Source organism: Stegodyphus dumicola, chromosome 3 (assembly GCF_044657685.1).
Source record: "Stegodyphus dumicola isolate Sdum_Otavi_A_Nest chromosome 3, ASM4465768v1".
In the NCBI taxonomy this organism is placed as follows: domain Eukaryota; kingdom Metazoa; phylum Arthropoda; class Arachnida; order Araneae; family Eresidae; genus Stegodyphus; species Stegodyphus dumicola.
Window position 1 is genome coordinate 146398108 of NC_140770.1, and position 22739 is coordinate 146420846.

At 36.2% G+C, this 22739-nt stretch overlaps 1 protein-coding gene across 1 annotated transcript in view; it reads left to right on the top strand.

Moving 5' to 3' along the window:
• Positions 1–22739, top strand: part of LOC118192661 (sodium/mannose cotransporter SLC5A10-like) — a 97360-nt gene that overhangs the window by 63850 nt on the left and 10771 nt on the right. Inside the window, exons 10-14 of the mRNA XM_035363665.2 lie at positions 394–501; positions 1113–1263; positions 7041–7209; positions 10442–10663; positions 12960–13206. Coding sequence (XP_035219556.1) covers positions 394–501; positions 1113–1263; positions 7041–7209; positions 10442–10663; positions 12960–13206 — 897 coding nt within the window. The remainder of the gene's footprint in view (positions 1–393; positions 502–1112; positions 1264–7040; positions 7210–10441; positions 10664–12959; positions 13207–22739) is intronic.

The following is a 22739-nucleotide window of genomic DNA, read 5'->3' on the forward strand; positions in this document are numbered from 1 at the left end:
TTATGTGTACAGTAAAACTCCAATTATACGAACCAGTTGCGACCGGACCCCATGCGGATGCGTTTTTTTTTTTTTTTTTTTTTTTTTTTCTGTCTGCTTCAACTACGACATTAATGTCATCTTTCTCAATATTTTTTTCTCTCACGCTTTCAATAATTTCATCATCATTTAGAATTTGAAACACAGGGTGTGCTGAATCCAAATAATTCTCCTAGTTTTAACATTTAGTAGTTTCGTAATTATAAGGTTATGAGAAATAACATTTAGTTGGAGTTTATTTTATTGCAGATAATAATAAAATAATACGTAGAAATGATAGATATAATCCATGAGTGAAAGTTATGTTTAGAATATTTTTATGGAAAAAGATGTAGAATTCTCTTCCGCTTTCAGATGAGATAGCATGTTCCAGTCCTGCCGCCTGTAAAGAGATATGCGGAAGTGAGCTAGGCTGTACAAACATCGCTTATCCAAAGCTGGTCTTAGAACTGATGCCCGCTGGTAAGTATGAAAATCCAATAATATGATTCGTTATTTTATTTTATAATTATTGCATAATGCAGATAATATTTAAAAATGCCCCTTTAAAATCTGAAACCTTTCAGATTTTTTTTTTCTTTTTTTCTTTAGAAAAGTTTTTAGCTTGCCATATGACAAAGTTTTGGCCTGCTATATTTGCTGTTAAATCTGCATTATCTCCTCGCCAACTATAAGTGCTACCATTCGCGAAACAAGATTTTTAATTTATCATCCATACGACTCGTGCATAACACATTTTAAAAATATTATTATTCTTCAAAATTTAATCGCTTTCAATTCGTTTTTCGAATTTAATTAATATGTAATTCCTTAAAAAACCTAAGAAATTAAAAAGCTGAAAAGCATTTCTTAGATTTTTTTTTTCTAATAAAAATATGACTAATTTTTAAAGTCATCTACGTATTTGGCTTAGCTTTCTTCCGAAGAACAGCAGTTTGTGGTTTTCAGTATCCAAATATACAATATTTTAACAAGTTTTAAATCTATGACAATTTGTTGACCTAAGGAAAGTTTTTTAACTGTTTTTAATATATATAGGTCTTAAATTTTAGCACGTACCTTTTTTTCTTTAGGCGCTCGTGGACTTATGATTTCCGTCATGTTAGCTGCATTAATGAGTTCTCTGACGTCAATCTTCAACAGTAGTTCAACAATCTTCACTATAGACATCTGGAAAAGAATACGGAAACGAGCTTCTGATACTGAACTTCTGATTGCTGGAAGGTAAGAAACTTGTTTATTCTCCTTTGAAACATCAGGCTAAGGGAATAAAAGTTAGTTCTCATAATGGATAAAATTGATTTAAATAACAGATAGCATGTAGATCAAGAATAAAAACAAACAATTCTTACTATTTTTAGAACTATATTTTTCTTTCCCCAAAGTAACTGAAAGAATTTTGAAATGAAGTTCTTAATAGTTATTCATAATTTTTTCAGTTACGTATAAAAGTCTAAATCGGATATTATACCGATCTGGTATCGCAGTCGGCTATACTAACCACTATACCATCTGGGCGGCATTTATGTTTCATATTTGATGAAAGACTTAATTTTAAACACCAAGTAATTTATGCTGTCAATAAAACCAATGCAGTCTTTATGGCTATTTACTGTTGTATCGGAAGAAAGTCCAAATTCCGTATTCGTGTCAAGCGAATTCTTTACTTAATTCTCATCTGGTCAATTTTTTACTTGTGCAATTCTTCGTAATTTCTGTATGCAATTTCCATAAAAACGGATAAACCCTTTTTATCAATTACGATATTCCGAAATTCATAAATCACTGTCAAGTAAATGTTACCACCCAAACCTTGGTAGTTCAGATTAACATTTGCTTAGTTCCAAATCACGAGCAAGACAATTGAACTATACTTGAGGATCACTGTGACACTGAGTACTTTTCTAGTCGTGCTGCTCCTGCTGCTCCTTCTGCTAGATTCTGCTAGATGTCTAGATTCTTTTTAGACCAAAGGTACATCTTTGTTTCTTTCCCTTTAATCTACTGTCTAAACTGATTCATCCTAACGGAAACAAAACATAAAATGTTTGCAAGCTGTTCGCATTACATTAGCTATACATTTTCTACCCTTCATACTCACTATTTTGCTATAATTAAATCACTGTTTCAAGAGGTATAATGATTTCTATATGTGCCTGTTTATGAACTTGCAGAGACATTAGGTTATTTGGAAGCATGAAAGATGAAAAATATACAACGCCTTCGCCGGGAATCGAACCGCGGACCTCTGGGATATGCGCCCAGTGTGCAGACCACCACACCACGAAGGCATGCCAAGAAGGGGGGAGAAATACCCTATAAACTTATTACATGTATAAACCTAAATGAACGATCTGCGTCAAACTGTTTCACGTCTCATAAGACTTCCTCGTGTTAACAATCTTTACGACATTTATACTTTTTGTGTCACCCTTTTCTGGGGATATTTGTTTGCATTCCGTACGCAACTGAAAAACTAAAATAATATCACACAGAAAATATCAATAGAAATATATCCGAAACAAGAACTTAAATTTAATATTGCGAGATCTTTAATCTCCGCTCCTACGTATTTATTAAATAGATTGAAATTTCACAAAGGAAACCTTTCTAATGGAATAATGAATACAACACATCGTAAAACATGCATCGGTGTAGTAATTGTGTAAAAATATTACCGCTTATTTTCATTTGAATTAGACATAAAAGCAACTTAGTTTGGGATAGATTTTGATTGAAGCTCAATGTATTTCGAAGGCGATCAAACACAGGCCCCTCTTCTTCAGAAACAAAAAAAAAAAAAAAAAAAATTGTAAATAGAGGCAGAAAATGAAACTCTAAGAAATTTCTCAGAATTGTTGCTTAGTAGTAAAATGTCAAATTGGAAAAGAAATACTGCTAAATAAAAATTTAAAATTAGTCAAAGAAAGAAATCTTAGTTTGGCTCAGATTTTGAATAACCCTCAATCGATTTCGAGGTCGACCAGGCAGAAGTCCCTGTTCTTCAGAAAAATGAAACAGGCTTCTTTTTATTCATTTTTAATTTTACGGTGGAGAGCTTTTTCTTTTTAATTTGATTTAATATATTTATTTTTACGTAATAGTAGAGTACTTAAAGAAATATTATATATATATATATAAAGCCTGTTTGGATGTCGAATTGGGCTAATTTACCATTTTCCGCTTACTTTTTAACTTTTTCTGTTATTTAATTTTATTGTATTTATGTTTTACATGTCTAATGATTTGTTTTTCATGTGTATTAATTTTTGAAAACGTCTTTAACCTTTTGGAGCAGCAGCTCTTGGTAACTTTTAGACGAGCTTTCTACAATTTTTATTTTTTACTTATTTTGCAGCATATTGCGCAAGATGTTTTCTTGACCAAAATTGTTATTACTGCTTTGCTTGATAAATTATATATATATATATATATATATATATATATACACTGAAGTGACAAAAGTCATGGGATACCTTCTAATATTTTGTCGGTCCTCCTTTTGTCCGGCGAAGGGCAGCAACTCGACGGGGCGTAGAGTCAACAAGTCGTTGGAAGTCCCCTCCAGGAATATTGAGCCATGCTGCCTCTATAGACGTCCATAATTGTGAAAGTGTTACGGTGCAGGGTTTTGGGCACGAACTGACCTGTGACTGTCCCATAAATGTTCGATGGGATTCATGTCGGGCGATCTAGGTGGCCAGATCATACGCTGGAATTGTCCAGAATGTTCTTCTAACCAATCGCGAACAATTGTGGCCCGGTGACATGGCGCATTGTCATCCACAAAAATCCCATCGTTGTTTTAGTACGAGAAGTCCATGAATGGCTGTAAGTGATCTCCAAGTAGCTGAAGGTATCCATTTCCAGTCAATGATTGGTTCAGTTGCACCAGAGGACCGAGTCCATGCCATGTAAAAACAGACCAGCCCATTATGAAACCACCACCAGCTTGAACAGTGCCTTGTTGACAACTTGGGTCCATGGCTTCGTAGGGTCTGCGCCACACTCGAACCCTACCATCAGCTCTTACCAACTGAAATCGTGTCTCATCCGACCAAGCCACGGTTTTCCATCCGTTTAGGGACCAACCGATATGCTCACGAGAGTCGCTGCAGGCGATGTCGTGCTGTCAGTAAAGGCACTCGAGTCGGTCTTCTGCTGGCATAGCCCAAGGAAGACAAATTTCGCCGCACTGTCCTATCGGACACGTTGATTGGGACACGCCCCACATTGATTTCTGCAGTTATTTGACGCAGTGTTGCTTGTCTGTGAACATTGACAACTCTACGCAGACGTCGCTGGTCTCGGTCGTTAAGTGCAGGTGGTCGGCCACTGCGCTGTCCATGGTGGGATGTCATGCCTGAAATTAGATACTTTCGGAACACTCTTGACACTGTGGATCTCGGAATGTTGAATTCCCTAACGATATCCGAAATGGAATGACCTATGCATCTAGCTTCAACTACCATTCCGCATTCAAAGTCTGTTAATTCTCGTCGTGCGGCCATAATCACGTCAAAGCCTCTTCACATGAATAACTTGAACACAAATGAAAGCTCTGCCAAAGCACTTCGCATTTATACATTTTATACGCGATACTACTGCCATCTGTATATTTGCATATTACTATCCCATGACTTTTGTCACTTCAGTGTATATATATGCTGCTCCATTATTAGTGGAAAAAGATGTAAGATTCCAGTTAAGTTACTTTTTTACCTAGATCTTTACTTGAACTGTGAATCGACTATTCGCTAAGTTCAACTGTATCAATAACAACTCATGGAAAGGGTGAAAAGACCCATTTAATTCAACTCAACAAAAGTATTTACAGTCTGCACTCCGGGTGCTTACAAATCTACGCAAATACTTTTGGCGGCAACTCAAAATAGAAATGTAAAATTTAAAACTAAGTGAAATAATCAGCCGAAGTTGTATAGAGATACTTAACGAGTAGTTGGCTCTTGGCCATACCATCGACGTAGACTAACCGGCAATTAATATACACGGTCGTAAAATAGCAAGCTTAATTACATAGTGGACGAATGCAGAACATGCTCTGTCTGAAGTAACTCAGACACCATCATAATTATTATCTTTCTACCCTACTTTACATAACGCACGAAACTGAAATCTGATTCTGGCAAGCAAGCGTGGTTTGAGAACAAGAGCAATAGGAAAGGTTGCTTCAAAATAAATTAAATAAATCTTCACAAAGAATACATAGTAGTAAATAGTATACTTTGTATTAATATAAATAATGCACGATATGTTACAGTATGCAATAATATATGCATGCAATAATAGTGTGATAAGAGTAATGCAAAATATCATAAGGCATTTATGCCTTGCCTGCACTGCATGAGAACGTCAGGAAAAGCGTGCGTTAAAATACTCTGGCTTAGGAATGCCAGTACACAGAGACACTTCAGCGTTCGAAATTCAATTATCTTTTTGCTAAAAAGACATTCGATCCACAAAAAAATAATAAAATAAAATCTTAAAGGTTTCAGATTTTAAATTACTTTCAAGGGGAGTATTTTTAACATTCTCTGTGTTACGCTTATTTATTAAATATCATGGTCTTCGCACTTAAACCATAAAATTCAGTCCAACAACAATATCTTAAAATGAGCATATCTTTAGAATTTCCAAATACAAAGTCTCGCACGCTGGAGATAAAAACGTTTTATTTTTCGCACAGTGGTACCATTGCTCGCTTTGAAATCATTTAGTTTGTTAATAAAAAATTCGTTGAAGTGTTACAAAATATTAAATATATATATATAAGCGAAATACCATTGACTCATCACGAAATCTCCGAAACTATACACCCGATTGACTTTGAGTTTTGCATAGTTACTCATTCCACGATGTAGACGCGCACTAAAGAACAGATTTTACGTAAAATAGATTTTTGTTATACAATGGTTTTCAAATCCAAGTTCAGAATTTTCTTTTATTGTTGCCAAAACTAGATATGAAATACATGTTGCCAATGAATGCATTTTTTTCTAAAATTGTTAAATTGGTAAATAACTTGCATCTCTCCAATGAATACAGACAACATTTAAATGATAAGTTTAATAATAACATTTATATTTAACTGTTATCATAAGATTCATGAAAATAAATGTTATTATTAAGAGAAATAAATTATTGGAATGAAAAATAAAATTGTTATTTATAAAAATTGCCATACATAAAAAATCAAGGACAAATAATTATAATAAATTAAAAAATTTGATAACAAAGATAATAATATTTATTTTCATGAAACTTATGATAACAGTTAAATATATATAAAACTTAATTTTATGTTGGCAATTTTTCGTGGTGTAGGCCTACTGGGTATCCGCCACGTTAATTAATGGGGATGCATCCCAATACACAGTACCTCATGGGTGAAGTGGAAATCTGTCACTGACTGGCACTATATTTCCCGATTTTAAATTTAAAAAAAAAACTACATTAATTATCAATTCGAAATTAGACATTTCGTCCATGTTAGAAGTCTAGACTCGCATCCAAATACAAAGTGTGTCCAGCAAAGCGGGAGGTATCAGCTAGTCGATTATAAAAGGAATTTCAATTTCAAATTAGGGCTTTCACATGTCCATATTCTATGGTAGATTACGTCATTCAAATTTTGATGGCTCTAGGTACCGTTGTTTTATCACAATACGAGAAACATACATACATTTATGCGGATTCTTCATTATTTAATTTCTTTAAATATAATATAGAGCGATAATATTTGGCAGCAACAATTTGAAAGGTGAAACAATGCTTATTGTGAATCGACGCAAAATGCCAAAACGAAAGTTAATAGTCCTTCTGGGCAAATTGCTCCTTTCGACTAAAAATTTGAAGGTGCATTTCTATAATAGCTTTATATTGCTATCTTTTAAATTAAACAAAAAGAAATGTTCTTCTAAAATAAATTACTGATGTAAAAATGAACAACAGATTTTTAACTTTTCTGTTTTACTTTTCAGATTATTCGTCGTATTTCTAGTGGTTGTAAGCATTATATGGATACCTATAATCCAAGCTGCGCAGAACAGTCAGTTGTTTCATTACATTCAAAGCGTCACATCGTTTTTGGCTCCCCCAGTGTGTGCCGTCTATGTTCTAGCAATAGTGTGCAAAAGAGTCAATGAACAGGTAAAAGCAGTTTTTCTCACAATACGATGATAAGCTTTAGGACACTGCATGTTTTGATTTCCTGACTATTCGTGGCTCAACAAAACATGCTTGTAGCTTTTGTTAACATTAAGTATTTTTTAGAGGGAATGTATTGATTTAACCTATAAATTTGCGCAAAACATTCATAGCCTCGAAAGCTAATGAAGTGTATTTCCCCCCATTTTAAATTTCCGTTACCTAATATATATAATAGATTTAGTTTGCAGATTTATGAGGAAAGGAACAAAATATGTAGCTTTTAACAAATCTACAATATATATATATATACAGTAGAACTCCAATTATTTGAATCAATTGGGACCGGTCCCCATTCGGATAATCAAAAATTCTGATAATTGGATTTTTTCTGAAGAGAGGGTTTACGTACACTTTAATTAATTACTGTGTAAGATTCTCACTAGTGTAATTCTCAGTTGCTGTAGAAAGTGAGGAATCTTAAGAACTAGTTAGCGAATAATCGCTTACGTTCGTGTGACAAGAAACAACAAGATGGAAGGGTAATTAACCCTTTATTATTCCAATAAGATTTAACAAAACATCGTCTTGGAGTATACAATCAAAACCGACACTTGGGCTTGAACTTAAAAGACTAAAAATTAAACTAAAACTAAGATTAACTAAAGAGATATAGCCAAAGCTATCAAGATTCTAATCGAGTTGGCCCCTTAACTCTATTTGACTACGAAGCTTATCAAGGGCCTGAGTACGGCCGAACGTTATAACAGCTTTGAGAGAGAGAGAGTAGCCAATGGGCAGACACGCGTAAATCAGAAACTCTGATTCTCTCTAACTCTGCAAGTAGACTTCGCATTTTAAATACCGCTCCTCCTCATTAAGTAATCAGAAAGATTCCAAAACTACGTTCTGGCCGGAAGTAGTAAGTTGAAGTTAAGAATTTGACAGGAAAGGAACTTAAAATTTAACTGTTAATAAAATTAACATAATCCTTACAACTGTATGTACTGTATATTGAAAATGGGAGGAAAAAACTATTTTTAAAGAAAAAGAGTTTTTAATCAAAATGAAAAGGCAACACTTTTACGTACATGTTATATAGCGTACTGTGCGGTATTTACAAGTGTCGAAAGTCATTGCTTGCTGCATCTCGGTCAAAGTAAACTGTTTGACTGTCATAATCCGGGCAGCCAAGTCGCGCGTCCGCTCGACAATGAGAAGTTGCATGTCGTCACACTCGGGCTGACGCTCCCTCCACTTCACTAGCTGATGGTCCCGCGCCTGCTTTAACTTCGACATTAAGGTCATCTTCTTCCTCGACGCTTTCTTCTCTCATAGTTTCAATAAGTTAATCGTTTAGAATTTGAGACCCAGGGTCTGACGAATCGTACACCATCCATTCTGCTATATCCTCAGCGATCACTTTTGAACATTCAGAAATTTTCAAAAGAACATTTCTTAATTCCTCAAGTGACACGTCATCCTCATCTTCTCGTGTCTCTTCCCGTTCCTTTTTTTTTTATCTTCTTTTTCCTTTTTCTCCTTTTCCTTCTCTTCTTCAGTTGATTCTGAAAAATTCTGTTTTACTTTTAGTGATTTGGATAATCAGCGATTTGGATAGTCGCAGTTCGGATAATTGAGTTACTGTATATATATATATATATATATATATATATATATGCAGTACAACTATTGTATATATATATATATATATTCTATTTCGACCGAGCGCTCATTCTATGCCATTAGATCTAAATATAATTTTGAAAAACTGACGATCAGCATGTTATTGAAAGCATCCTTCCACTGTGCGCTATAAAGACCATCGTAACTTTAGCATACAGACATTGCAGCTGTTTTAAGTAATATTAAGAGAACCTAGCTATAGTCAGTTTCAGATTGCTATAAAATTTTGTTAAATATACTATTGCGAAACATGACTGTCAAAATTATGTTATTGCTTATTGACGAAACACTGCCAAACTAAAAATTCAAATGAATTAAATAAGCATAATAAATCACAGAACTAAATTTCTAACCTGAAAATGACACCCATTATTTGTTCAATCGCACACAAACAATTCTACATTACAACTAATAACTTCCCAAGCTGGCCTTTGGTTGCTCCATTTTATAGCCAGGAAAATTAAAGCATTACAATTCGATTATACACTTGTAGAGACAGATATATAAAATTTTTATATGAAATATAAAAAAAATTATTGTTAAAAAAGAATTTTGGATATAAAAGTATAACTTTACTTGTGGAATTTATTGTTGCATAATTATGAAAATGAAACATATTGTCCTAAAATAATACTAAGACAATTTTTGTGTATATTAGAAGATTAGATCAATTCGCGCCGTTAAAAAGAAGCAAAAAAGAAACCCAAAACGAAGTCTGGATAAAATATCTTTTTTAATGCATTACTGTGTTGCTTATTTTAGCATTTAATTGGTTTATTACAAAAGCAAAACGAGAAGGATCTTGTGACTAATTGGAAACAGTATGAAGTACATATAAACTAAATATTGAATAGGACAAAAGGAATGTCAGAACGAATCTAAAGAAAATGGGGCAAGTTAAGTCAAGCAAAAACGGACTAATAAACTGAAAGACGTGAATATGGATGAGCAATTTTATTTCTGTTTATTAAGCAACCTTTGAATTATTAAACAAAAGATATAAATGAACACGAAATCTGAAATCTACAGATTCAATTTCTATATTCTGCATATTGAAATCTGCAGATTCTATTTCATATTTTGTTAAACTTTAGCGAATTTTTGATTAAAAAAACTCAACGGTTTCAAAACGAACAGTGACAGCACTGTACGGAATAAAACATTTTGATCTTCAGTGCACGAGACTGTTTATCGAAAATTCTAAAGGTATGCTGTTTTAAAATATTTTAGCCCAAAGGGGCATTAGCCCGAATGCTCTCGAAACGTATACGTGTGGGTAAATATAAAAAACAACCCTTTAGGCGTAATATAAAATCTGAAAGTTTTCAGACTTTTTTAAAAATTTTATTCATTGAGATTGCTTTAATTACTAAAAAGCAGTTTCTTAGCATAAACCAATTAATATCTGGGTGATATCCTTGCAATTAAATTTTATCGCATTTTCAAAGAAAATTTTAGATGCGTTTCAGATTTTGCATGTATAAAACGGTGATAAAGGGAATGTTTTATTTGAATCTGTATAGAATAATTTTCATTCTTATTTCTACAGGGTGCATTCTGGGGTCTCATGACAGGCCTTATTGTAGGCTTAATCCGGTTCATTTGGGAGTTTTCCTACAGTGTTCCTAGTTGTGCTTCTCAGGAACAAGATCCTCGACCGGATATAATCTCTAAAGTCCATTATTTACACTTTGGAATTCTTTTATTTATTCTGTCATCTGCAGTCACCATTGGCATTTCTCTTTTAACTGAGCCCATTGCTAAAATACACGTAAGTATGAAAATATCGTTAGTTAAATTTTGAACGAACATGTGCTTAAAAGGTGACATTTGCAAAAACATGCCGAAATATTTGTAAAGTGTATGGTGAGAATGCCGTGAGTGAACGAAGGACCCAGGAGTGGCTTGCTCGATTCCTTTCCGGAAATTTCAATATCAAACTTGCGCCTCGATATGGTCGGCCAGTCACTGAAAACGTTGATGAAATTTTGCACTTGGTGGAGCAAGACCGGCACGAAGCTGTCAGGAAATAGCAGAGGCACTAAACATCAACCACATGACAGTTTAGAATCATTTGAAAAGAGCAAGTTACAAAAAGAAGCTCAATGTTTGGGTGCACATAAATTGCAACCTGTTGCGACCTGGCGAAACCGTCATTTCGGCCCTGTACTGTGCACAACTCGAATGTTTGAACGAAGCAATACAGAAAGAGCGACCAGAATTGGCCAAAAGAAAGGGAGCTGTGTTTCATCATGACATTCCGCGACCAAACACATCTTTGATGACTGGAAAATAGTGATGAGTCGGTACTACCGAACCGGGTATTTTGTAACGGGTACTGAAAATCGGTACATCCAAGTACCCGTTACTTCAGTACCGAAATCGGTACTTTTCGGTATTTGTTACTTCTGTACCGAAACGGGTACTTTTCGGTATTCGTTACTTCTGTACCGAAACGGGCACTTTTCGGTATTCGTTACTTCTGTACCGAAACGGATACTTTTCGATATTCGTTACTTCTGTACCGAAACGGGTACTTTTCGGTATTCGTTATTTCTGTACCGAAACGGGTGCTTTTCAGTATTCGTTACTTTGTAACGAAAATATGCGTCTCTTCTCGGTATTTCGGTATTCGTTACTGGAGGATCGATTAGGGTTCAGCTCACTTCGGTTTTGGTACGAGGACAGTAGTATCTGCTTGTATTTGCGAAATGGTGATATGCGCTCCTTGTGTCCATGAATGGTCTGCTCCTCTGACACTTCCGTAGTTGACATGTTTTCTGATACTCAAAATCTTACTCCGTACAGATAAAATCAAACACGTGGTGACGTGGCAGAAGTCCTTCAGTGCGCAAAATCGTTAGCTGCGTATTTCGGTACTCCAAATCCTTACTAGGGTACTTTGGTACTCCAAATCGTTACTAGGGTACTCCGGTACAGAAAACCGTTACTAGGGTACTCCGGTACAGCAAACCGTTACTGGGGTACTACGGTACAGCAAACCGTTACTCCGGTATTTCGTTACTTCGGTACTCCAAATCGTTACTTGGGTACTCGGTACTTGAAATCGGTTTTCGGTACTTTTCAAAGTAACGGTTACTTGAGTAACGGGGGGGGGGGTTTGAGTAACAACCGAAGCACTGTTGAAATCACTCGTTCAAGTTTTTCGACGATAAACCACAGAAGTTGTACACCGATGGAATTATGAAGCTACCCTAAAAATGGCAAAAGGTCATAGATAATAATGGTCAATATGTACTTGACTAAAATTGATTTTCAATAAAGAAAATTCTTGTTAAAAAATGTACCAAAAAGCGAGGACTCTTTTTATATGACCTAATATATTACATTATAAAGCTTAGAACAAGGCTTTCGAATCTCTTTTGTGATTCGCGCATTTCAGATATATACATAAAACTTTAATAATAAACTATACCCTTGAAGCAAAAGCAAAACTTCTGCATTCATAAGTACTTATGATAGATAATAATTTGCTTTTGAGAGAGTAACAGCACTTACATTATTCTCTTGCTTCAAGGAATGCTCCTTTTATCTACTCGAGCATTAAGTAAGTCAGGGATTGCAAAACTGCATGTCAGTCAAAACAGAGGACTGGAAATTCAGAAATTTCTTTAGGACATTTTAAATTTCCATTTTACAACGTATTTATGTTATTTTTTAATCTGAATGTGATCCCGAATTTTAACAAAACCACTAAATTCATTGCCGACTACTTCCACAAATTTTTCATGCAAAAATATATACCTTTTTGTTTTCAACTCATTAATTAATAAAAGTATTTTTCTAATTTTTATGTTAATTCAGCAAGGAATATATAAATCATTAGAGTTTATTTGTATAGAGCTTTCTTCACAAATAATATTGAAACTTTTTTCGTAAAACTTCGCACCATATTTTCTTATTGAAAAGGCTAACTTCAAGTGAATTTTTAAGAAAATAAAGCCTTTGTTCCGGAGTTTATTGATATTTTAAGTAATTTGCTTCTATCATATGACATACAAATTTTTAAAAAAATTGTGAATTAATTTTTTTTTTTCACTTCATAGTTACACAGACTTACATTTTGGAATCGTCGCAGTGAGGATGTGAGAGTAGAGATAACGAAGAAGAAAATTATACCAGACATCAACGAGAATGGTAAAGAAGTAATAAATGAAGCTTTTCAGGATGATGATTACAAAACTACTTCATTCGACAATAAAGATTACTTGAATCAGGCTGTTGTTATAGTAGACGAAGAACCTGTTAAGGTATTCAAAGACGTCGTATGTGATCCTAATCCGAAAAATGAAGGTAAGTACCTTTCTGCAGCAGAGTAAATTTTTCTTTCACATTTCGCGTATCACGTATCCACATTAGAGAGCTAGTCTTTTTTCCACATGCTACGAAGTATGCCAAAGCAATGCGATGCGGAAAAGGAAAAAAATTAAGTTTTCAGAAAGCTCCAAAAGAGGGTTTTTTTTTTTATGTTGTGTAGAATAAACTAAATAATTATAAGATGCATTAGTAGTTGTGAAATATCGACGCAGATAATTATAACGCATGTGTTTTTTTGGTGTCCGCTGATAACATCGCGGCAAAATCATCGCAGGGGAAAACGTCGCGGAGAAAACAACTCACGGCGAAAACGTCGCGCTACAAAACATCGTGGGAGAAAACATCGCAAAGAGAAAACATCGCAGTTCTAAAACATCGTGGTACTACTCTAAATCCACCCCTTCCAAAATCGCTTGTATTTTTTTTTTTTTTTTTTTTAAACAAGGAGGAAAAGATTGTCGACCGCCATCTTTGGCCACATAAGAGTAGTCATCATCTTACGACTGTCAGTGTATTTTATTTATTTATTTATTTATTTTTATTTTTTTTTATTAGTACTACACATCATTCGTGCCAAGTGCGTGTTTGCATTCAGCTCAAGTAGTATTTTCCTTTATTAGTGCTACAGTGCAATTCCTCATCCAAGTTCATATCTGTTAAAGTGTGTGCATTGCTTATTTTGAAAGAGATTTTAACGCTTACGAAGTATTTACCTCTTACATACCCCAGTCCGAACTAGTGCTATAGCACTTACTCAATATATGTAAAGATGATTTTTGAGATTTCACCATACATCTCCTTATTCATTATTAATACCGGAAGTTTGTGCATCGTGTTCTTGCAGTACGGTACATACTTTATCGGCAGTGTATGCGATTTGATTGTACATCTCCTCATTCAAGTTTAATGCTACGAAGAGCTCCAGTATTCATCATATTATTCAGTGCTTTGACATAGTGCGTGTGAATATTATTCAGTACTCACTTAGGGCAGTGAAAAGTGCGTGTATTGTGCTCAAGTATTATTATTATTATTTTTTTTTATTTTATTTTATTTTTATTTTATTTTTTTTTATTTTATTTTATTTACACAGCGCTGCTTTACAGTGTACAGAGTGCGTAATTTTATTCAGTGCTTACCGTGAATGTGTGCACATGTTATTGCTCTTTCTTTTTCTTTTTTTTTTTAATCTTTTCTCTCATAGTGCTACAGCGAAAACTCAATATTTATGCAAGATAATTTGTTTATGAGGTATCTTCATACATCTCCTAATCAAATTTTCAGTGCTGCGAAAGTATAGTGTTCTTGCAGTTATCTCATCTTATAGTGCTATAGTGCATACTTTACTATCAGTTTATGTGATTTGATTGCGCATCTTCTCATTCGAGTTTAGTCCCAGAAAGTGTGTGCATCGTGTTCTAACAGTCATTTTGTTATTACTCAGTGCTGTGTAATAGTGTGCGCGATTATCACTCTGTGCTTACTTAGAACTGTTTAGTATATAAAGTTAAAGTGTGTGCGTCACATTTTATATAAAACAAATATATATATATATATATATATATATATATATATATATTCCTCTTATAGTGCTACAACCCTTTTAGTGCTCAATATACAAGAAAGTCTATTAGCTTATGAAGTTTCATTATACATCACTTCATCCACTTTTAGTGCCGTGAAAGTGCACGCATTGTGTTCTTGCAACTATCTTACCTATTTTTGCTACGGTACATGCTTAGTACTCTAACCCAAGTGCATGCAATCTGATCGTGCATCTCCTCATTCAAGTTTAGCGTTGTGAAGTGTGTGCATTGTGTTCCGCTACCTTTCCTTACTGTGCTATCGTGTAAACTCAGTATTCCTGGAATATTGCAGATGCATGTGCATCCATCATTCATCTCATCATTCGTTTTTTATGCTCTGAAAGCATCTTCATTGTTTTCTCTTACTTACTATGCCTTCGGATACTCCCCCATCACCAGCCGGCAAGGAGCATAATATTCAACATTCTCCCCCTTCTGTTAAAGGTGCCGCTGTCACATCGATACCTAACTCCAGGTTGTAAGCAATTAACCACATCTGTAACCAACTCCAGTTATTCATCTTACAAGCAAAGGAATCTCGCAGACTAAACGCTTCTGAAAGAAAGCAATTTACATCTTTTGTGAACACCGTTCGCATAACGTTAACGGAACAAGAGGTTTATCTCGCCCAGTTACAGGGACAAGTCTTGGCTCTGCAACAACAGCAACTCGCACACAGTTTACAGCCACCTCACGAGAATCCGCAACATTCCGAGTCTTATCAAGCAGTGGAATCCTCAGCCCCAGAAGAACAGTCCATAGAAGAATATCCCTTCACTGAGGTGACACGAAAGAAGCGGAAAACTTCATCCCCTTCAGGATCTTCTCCAGTTCTATCGGAGCACGTTCTATTATTAAGGTCAAAGAACTCCAAACGGACACCCGAAGGAATTAAAGCTCAACTTTCGGCAGATTTCAAACCCTTCCAGCTAGGGATCACTTTAGTGCAGATTCGGCCCACAAGGTCCAGAGAGCTTCTCATCCGGTGTCGAGAAAACGCTCACCTGCTACGCCTGAAACAGGCAATCGAGGACAGGCCAGCACTACTAGAAACACTTGAATTTCGGGAGCCCAAGCCAAGAAGGGAAAGTGTAATTATTTTTGGAGTGCCTGAGAATCTAGAAAAAGAAGATCTAACAGTAGCACTTGTAGACCAACTGCCCAATTTCAATCCCAGTGCTTTTCAAATACGAGCGAGCCGTTCCGGGCAAAGCGGAAGGAAAAACTGGGTGATAGACATAGACCCTAAGTCAGCAGAACACCTAGTTAAGCTAGGCCGTCTTTTAGTGGATTTTGAGTCTTGTCCTCTCCGTCCGTACATTAGGATCATACGCTGCTACAACTGCCAGGAGTTCGGTCACTATAGCAGGAACTGTAAAAACGCTCCAGTTTGCGCGAAGTGTGGTAACAGCCACCTGACGCAGGAGTGTAGCTCGGAAAAAGTGAGTTGCACTAATTGCTGCAGTAGTAATTCTGAAAAGGGGACCTCTTTCAGCACAGATCACCCAGCTACTTCAAGTTCCTGCCCAGTGTATGGAGCCCATTTCGAGAGCCTGAGAAGGACCACTGCTAAGAACTAAACCAAGATGACACTAAATAAACAGCAGGTCTTCGATTTTTACAGTGTAACTTGCAGAAGTGCTATGCAGCAACCATACATACGCTGCAAGTAATGACACATACTGCTGCCAATGTCGGAATCTTCCAAGAGCCATACGTTTACAACGGAGTGATTCTTAGTGTTCCAACACACAGCAGAACGTTTCTGTCAAAGAATCAGCTAGCTGCGATTATTTACAGTGGCCCTCTCTCCCCTCTCCTAATGAAAATCACAGAGCATACAGTCTCCATCAGACTAGACACTAGTAATTGCAGCATTGATATTATTGCTGTGTATCTACCCCCGAGCGAAGATATTACCTCTCTATTAGAAGAACTTAATTCTAACCTTCTAACTGGGGCATCACACTGTATCATAGCAGGAGACTTTAACGCCACCAGTCAACTATGGGGTGCTGACTCGGAGAACCGAAGGGGAAGTGCGGTACTAGAATTCTTGGACAGTAAGCATTTTATTGTCATCAACGCTCAGGATTCACCGCCTACCTTTGAAACATCTAGAGCTCGAGGGTAGCCAGATCTGACAATACCAACTCCCAATACAACACCGTACATACAAGATTGCACAGTGAGTGACCTGCCATCACTCAGTGATCACAAAATTATTACTTACAGGCTGGATACTCCTATAGACTACATAATAAAGAAAAGATTCAAAACGGCATTTGGAGGACATTCCGTTTTACGGGAACACATTCGAACGCATGTAGAGAGAGACAGAACGGAGGACGTGGGCACTATCCCTTTATCAAACGGTTAATTAGTATAGCACCACGTCCACCACTATCTATAGCACCCCTTTAAAATACATAATGCCACCTGAAAGGTATTCAACGTGCACGACAAGACATACAATATAATATGTTACAGAGTTACAGATTAATATTCAAGATACATTACTGGTACATTACTGATACAAACATGACAGATGCTGAACTGAAAAAAGGCTGATATAATACTAATATTAACACTGATTCATATTGCTACAGTACTGATACATTGATATAACACTGAATATTATTACTGATTAAAAGGGAATGATTTTGCATAAGTCGGTAAATAAATCCACGAAATAATACGTTACAGAGACTCAAAATATTGCGAATTAAAATATCACAAATGAATGTTCTACTGTTACATTTCTTGTACTATTGTACTCTCTATAGCACCCCTTCAAAATACATAATGCCACCTGAAAGGTAATCAACGTGTACGACAAGACATACAATATAACATGTTACAGAGTTACAGATTAATATTCAAGATACATTACTGGTATATTACTGATGCAAATATGACAGATGCAGAACTGATTAAAGGCTGATATAATACTGGTACTGATATTAACACATTAATACTGCTACAATACTGATACATTGATATAAAACTGAATATTAATACTGATGAAATGGAAATGATTTTGCACAAGTCAGTAAATAAATCCACGAAATTATACTTTACAGGGTTACAGCCGAAAACATCGCGGAAAGAACATTGCGGACGAAAACGTCGTGCTACAAAACATCGTGGGAGAAAACATCGCAAAGAGAAAACATTGCAGTCCTAAAACATCATGGTACAAAACATCGTCGTCGAAAATAAAGCAGTTCAAAAACTTCGCAGTTTAAAAACATCGTCGTCGAAAATATCGCGGTAAAAAATAAAGTACCTACAAATCATCGCATGACGATAACATCGCAGACATGCTTTTTTTCAGGCTTTTAATAACTGTTAATGGATATTCCCATAATGATTCGTGAGCGCAAGATGGAAAGAAGGATAATTTTTACTTTCATATTTTTTATTAACTAATAAATGTTTGCTGAGAAAATACGAAGGAAACTCAAGCATAGAAAATTAATGCAACTTATAGCACTCAATAGAATTTTAAACCGACATAGTTAACTAACAAAGGCCATAAATAAATAATTTTTTATAAAGTTTTTACTAGTAATTTTTTATGAAAAGTATAATCTATAAGTTGCATTTAATTTTCTATGCTTAAGTTTCCTTCTTACTTTTTCAACAAAAATTTGTTAGTCAATAAAAAACTGTGAAAGTAAAAATTATCCTTCTTTACATCTTGCGCTCACAAATCTTTATGGGAACCATATCTCCATTTACAGTTATTAAAGCCTGATAAAAAGCATATCTGGGATGTTATCGTCATGCGATGATTTGTAGATACTTTATTTTTTATCACGATGTTTTCGACGGCGATGTTTTTAAACTGCGAAGTTTTTGAACTGCTTTATTTTCGACGACGATGTTTTGTACCACGATGTTTTAAGACTGCGATGTTTTCTCTTTGCGATGTTTTCTCCCACGATGTTTTGTAGCACGACGTTTTCACCTTGCGTTGTTTTCTCCGCGACGTTTTCATCCGCGATGTTTTTGCCACGATGTTATCGGCGGACACCCGTTACAGAGATCCCCCCCCAAATGAGAATTAAAGTATCATAGATCAATGTTCTACTGTTACATTACTTGTACATTACTGATGAAATATAACTGATACACTACTGATACAAGGCTGATATATTAGTGATACAATACTTTACTGATTGTAAGACTGTTATTATTGCTCATGCGATATATGCATGAGGAAATATGCATATACAGAGCGCATGTAGAGACATTTATCAAAGATTTCAACAACTGCCAGGACAGAAACTCCTTAGATAATCTCTACGACTTACTAGTTACAAAAATAGTGCAAGCCGCCCACAAAGCATATCGTTTGAAATCTGTAAAGGCAAAACACTCGATATCCTGGTGGTCACCAGGAGGATGTGGTCACCAGAGCTTAACACAGAGAGGAGCAGAGTTCGGGCACTTCGCAGAAAAGCACAATCCTCGGTAGATCCATATCTACGGCAACTCAAAATGATAACATACAATAAAGCCAGAGCTTTATATAAAAGAAAAATTAAAGAGGCCAAGTTAATCTCATGGAGAACGTACTGTAGTAATGTCACTAAAGCCTTTGGACCTACTCAAAAGATAACATATAACAAGATGTTTCGTGCCACGACCCTTTCGTCTATGGTGAATAGCACTGCCTCATCCAACATCGAAGTAATCAGTGAGATCATAAATGCAGTTTTTCCTGATGATGATGAAGAGGATTTCTTAGAGGAGCAAGAGGAAGCGAGAAAAACCTACAGCGTGAAATTTCGCCAAGTTACCAGAAGAGACGAAATCCCTCCTACGCAAATGGAAGTGGGCAACATCATACGTACTCTGGCACCCAAAAAAGCTCCAGGTCCGGATGGAATTGATATCATCATTAGAGAGATACATCGGGAATTCCCAAAACTATTCCTTGTGGTCATTTCAGCTTGCTGGAAACATCAGTACTTTCCTAAAAATATGAAGTTATCAGAAGCGGCGTTATTCCTAAGATCAGGCAAAACTCCGGCAGAACCTTCATCTTACAGGCCAGTCTGTCTACTGCCAGCGCTCGGTAAGGTATTGGAAAGAGTAATTCTTTACAGACTGGACTTCTTCCTGCAAAGGAACAACGCCCTGCATCCCAACCAATATGGATTCCGAATGGGCAACTCAACTGAACATGCCATAAAAGACTTAATGGCCACTATCAAACAGAACAAGGATAACAATTTGCACTCACTGGTAATAGCCATTGACATCAAGGGAGCCTTTGACTCCCTTTGGTGGCCAGACGTAATAAATTTGCTGCACAACATGGCCTGCCCAACAGCCATTATTACCATCCTTCGTTCGTACCTTCAAGATCGAAGTGTACAAGTAACATCAGACAGCGGCATTTATGTCAAGAATGTCTTTAGAGGGTGCCCACAGGCGTCATGCCTTGGACCAACACTGTGGAATATAGTGGCAAACTCGGCATTTCGTCAGTTTGAGAGCGTAGAATACGCTCGAATCATAGCCTATGCGGACGATTTTATGCTAGTTGTGGCAGGAAGGAGTAACCTCGAAATGAGATCTCAATACTGTCTTGATCTGTTCTCTCAATGGGCCAGAGCACATAAGCTTCAGATCTCGGCAGAGAAAACTAAAGCTTTACTCATAGGACGCAGCAGGCAGCTAAGACACAACCCAAGCATTAAATTCCATGGGATACCGGTAAAATATTTCCCCCAATTGAAATACCTTGGGCTATTAACTCGACAACAGACTTTCTTGGATGCCACATGTCAGGAATCTTAAGACTCGAATTAGCATCCTAAGCAACAACATGAGACGCATGACTTCACGTAAATGGGGTATCTCATCTAAGCTACTAAAAATTTGGCATAGAACCATTACAGAAAGAGTAATAACTTACGGAGCAGCAATCTGAGGTGGCGAACTTACCTCTCAATGAAAAGATCCCTGCTCTCTATTCAGAGACAGCAGCTACTTCAAGTATGCAGGGCATACCGTACCACATCAACACTAGCCCTAGAACAACTAGCAGGAATTCCTCCCCTAGATTTGATAGTAGAAAGGGAGGCAGCTATCGTAAGGGTTACCAGGCTGAGTCAAACTTCAACACTCTGGGGTCATAGTTATCACCACTTGGACTACGAGGATCAACACAACTGCAAAAACTTTCATCCAGCAGCTTTTAATCTCTCCGACAGTATCAGTATAAACGACCAACCAATTCAGAGGTACAGTAATAACCTTTTCACAGATGGCTCCAAAACTGAGAACGGCACGGGCAGCGCCTTCTGTAGACTAGAAAATGGAGTTGTAACATTCGAGCGGAAAAGGAAATTAGGCTTGAACAACTCGGTATACCAAGCAGAGCTTCTAGCTATCAGTGCTGCAATTAGATATGCGAACACAGGTCAACAGGAGAAATTCTCCATACTCAGTGATTCGGCATCAAGTCTGGCGGCTATCGCAAGTCAAAACAGCCGGAGTCCTTTGGTATACAGAATTCAGAAACAGCTTCTGACAATGCCTATTTCGCACAGACCCACTTTAAAATGGGTTCCCGCTCACACAGGGATTCAAGGCAATGAAGCCGCTGACCTAATGGCCAAGCAGGCAGCCAACTGCACGGATATATTAGAAAGACCAACTAAACTTCCTTGGTCTCATATTAAGAGAACAACTTTGACAAGTCTGCTACAAAATTGGCAAAGTAGATGGACAGAGGTAGAGGTAGGACGAAGGACATTTCGCTTACTGCCAAAAGTTAACATGGAAATAAAGACCCACTGTGCTAGACTAACACAGTTCTTGACAGGTCATGGCCATTCCCAGTATACCTGAACAGATTCAGACTTAGGGATACTCCTTTCTGCGAATGCGGAGAGGAAGGCGATACGGACCATTATTACTTCCATTGTGTACATACAAGAAACTGGCACTTGAAGAAACCAGCGGACTGTGCCTGGACAATGTGGATGAATAACACACTCAAAAACAGAATAGCCCTTGATAAAATAGAGAAAATCTCAAGGCACTGCCTAAGCAGAAACAACAGTGTATAATATTATAATGTTTTAAATGTTAAGAACTTAAAGCAGATAACCAGAATAACGCTTAGTGCCTTGCAGTTATCAATATGTAAAAACTGTTATTAGTATATAATATTCAACCTTGTTACTCTGCAGTCTTCCCCGCCGTGATGGTATATAATTCCGTTTGGTTCATGTTCGTGGTCGGAAGCCATCATAGCGGTGCACTCACTCACTCACTCACATCGTGGTACAAAATATCGTCGTCGAAAATAAAGCGGTTCAAAAACTTTGCAGTTTAAAAACATCGTCGTCGAAAATATCGCGATAAAAAATAAAGTATCGACAAATCATCGCAGGATGATAACATCGCAGACCTGCTTTTTTCAGGCTCTTGAACTGAATTTTATGGTTTAAGGGCGAAGAACATTGTAAATGGATATTCCCATAATGATTTGTGAGCGCGAGAGGGAAAGAGAGAATTTTTACTTTCATATTTTTATTAACTAATAAATTTTTGCTGAAAACGTAAGAAGGAAACTTAGTACTTAAGAATAAACTGAAGCAGAACAAGAAATAATTTTCATTATAAGAGTATTAGATTGACAAAAGTGAAGAAAATAATCTCATAATTAGCAATTTTTTATAGATAAGGTCATGCAGTTACGTAGCTTTCTTTTTCTATTCTTTTTTACATTATACTTTTAATGAAAAATTACCGGTAAAAACTTTATAAAAAATGATTTATTAATGATCTTTATTAGTTAACTATGCCAGTTCAAAATTCTATTAAGTGCTATAAGTTGCCTTAATTTTCTATGCTTAAATTTCCTTCTTACATTTTCAGCAAAAATTTATTAGTTAA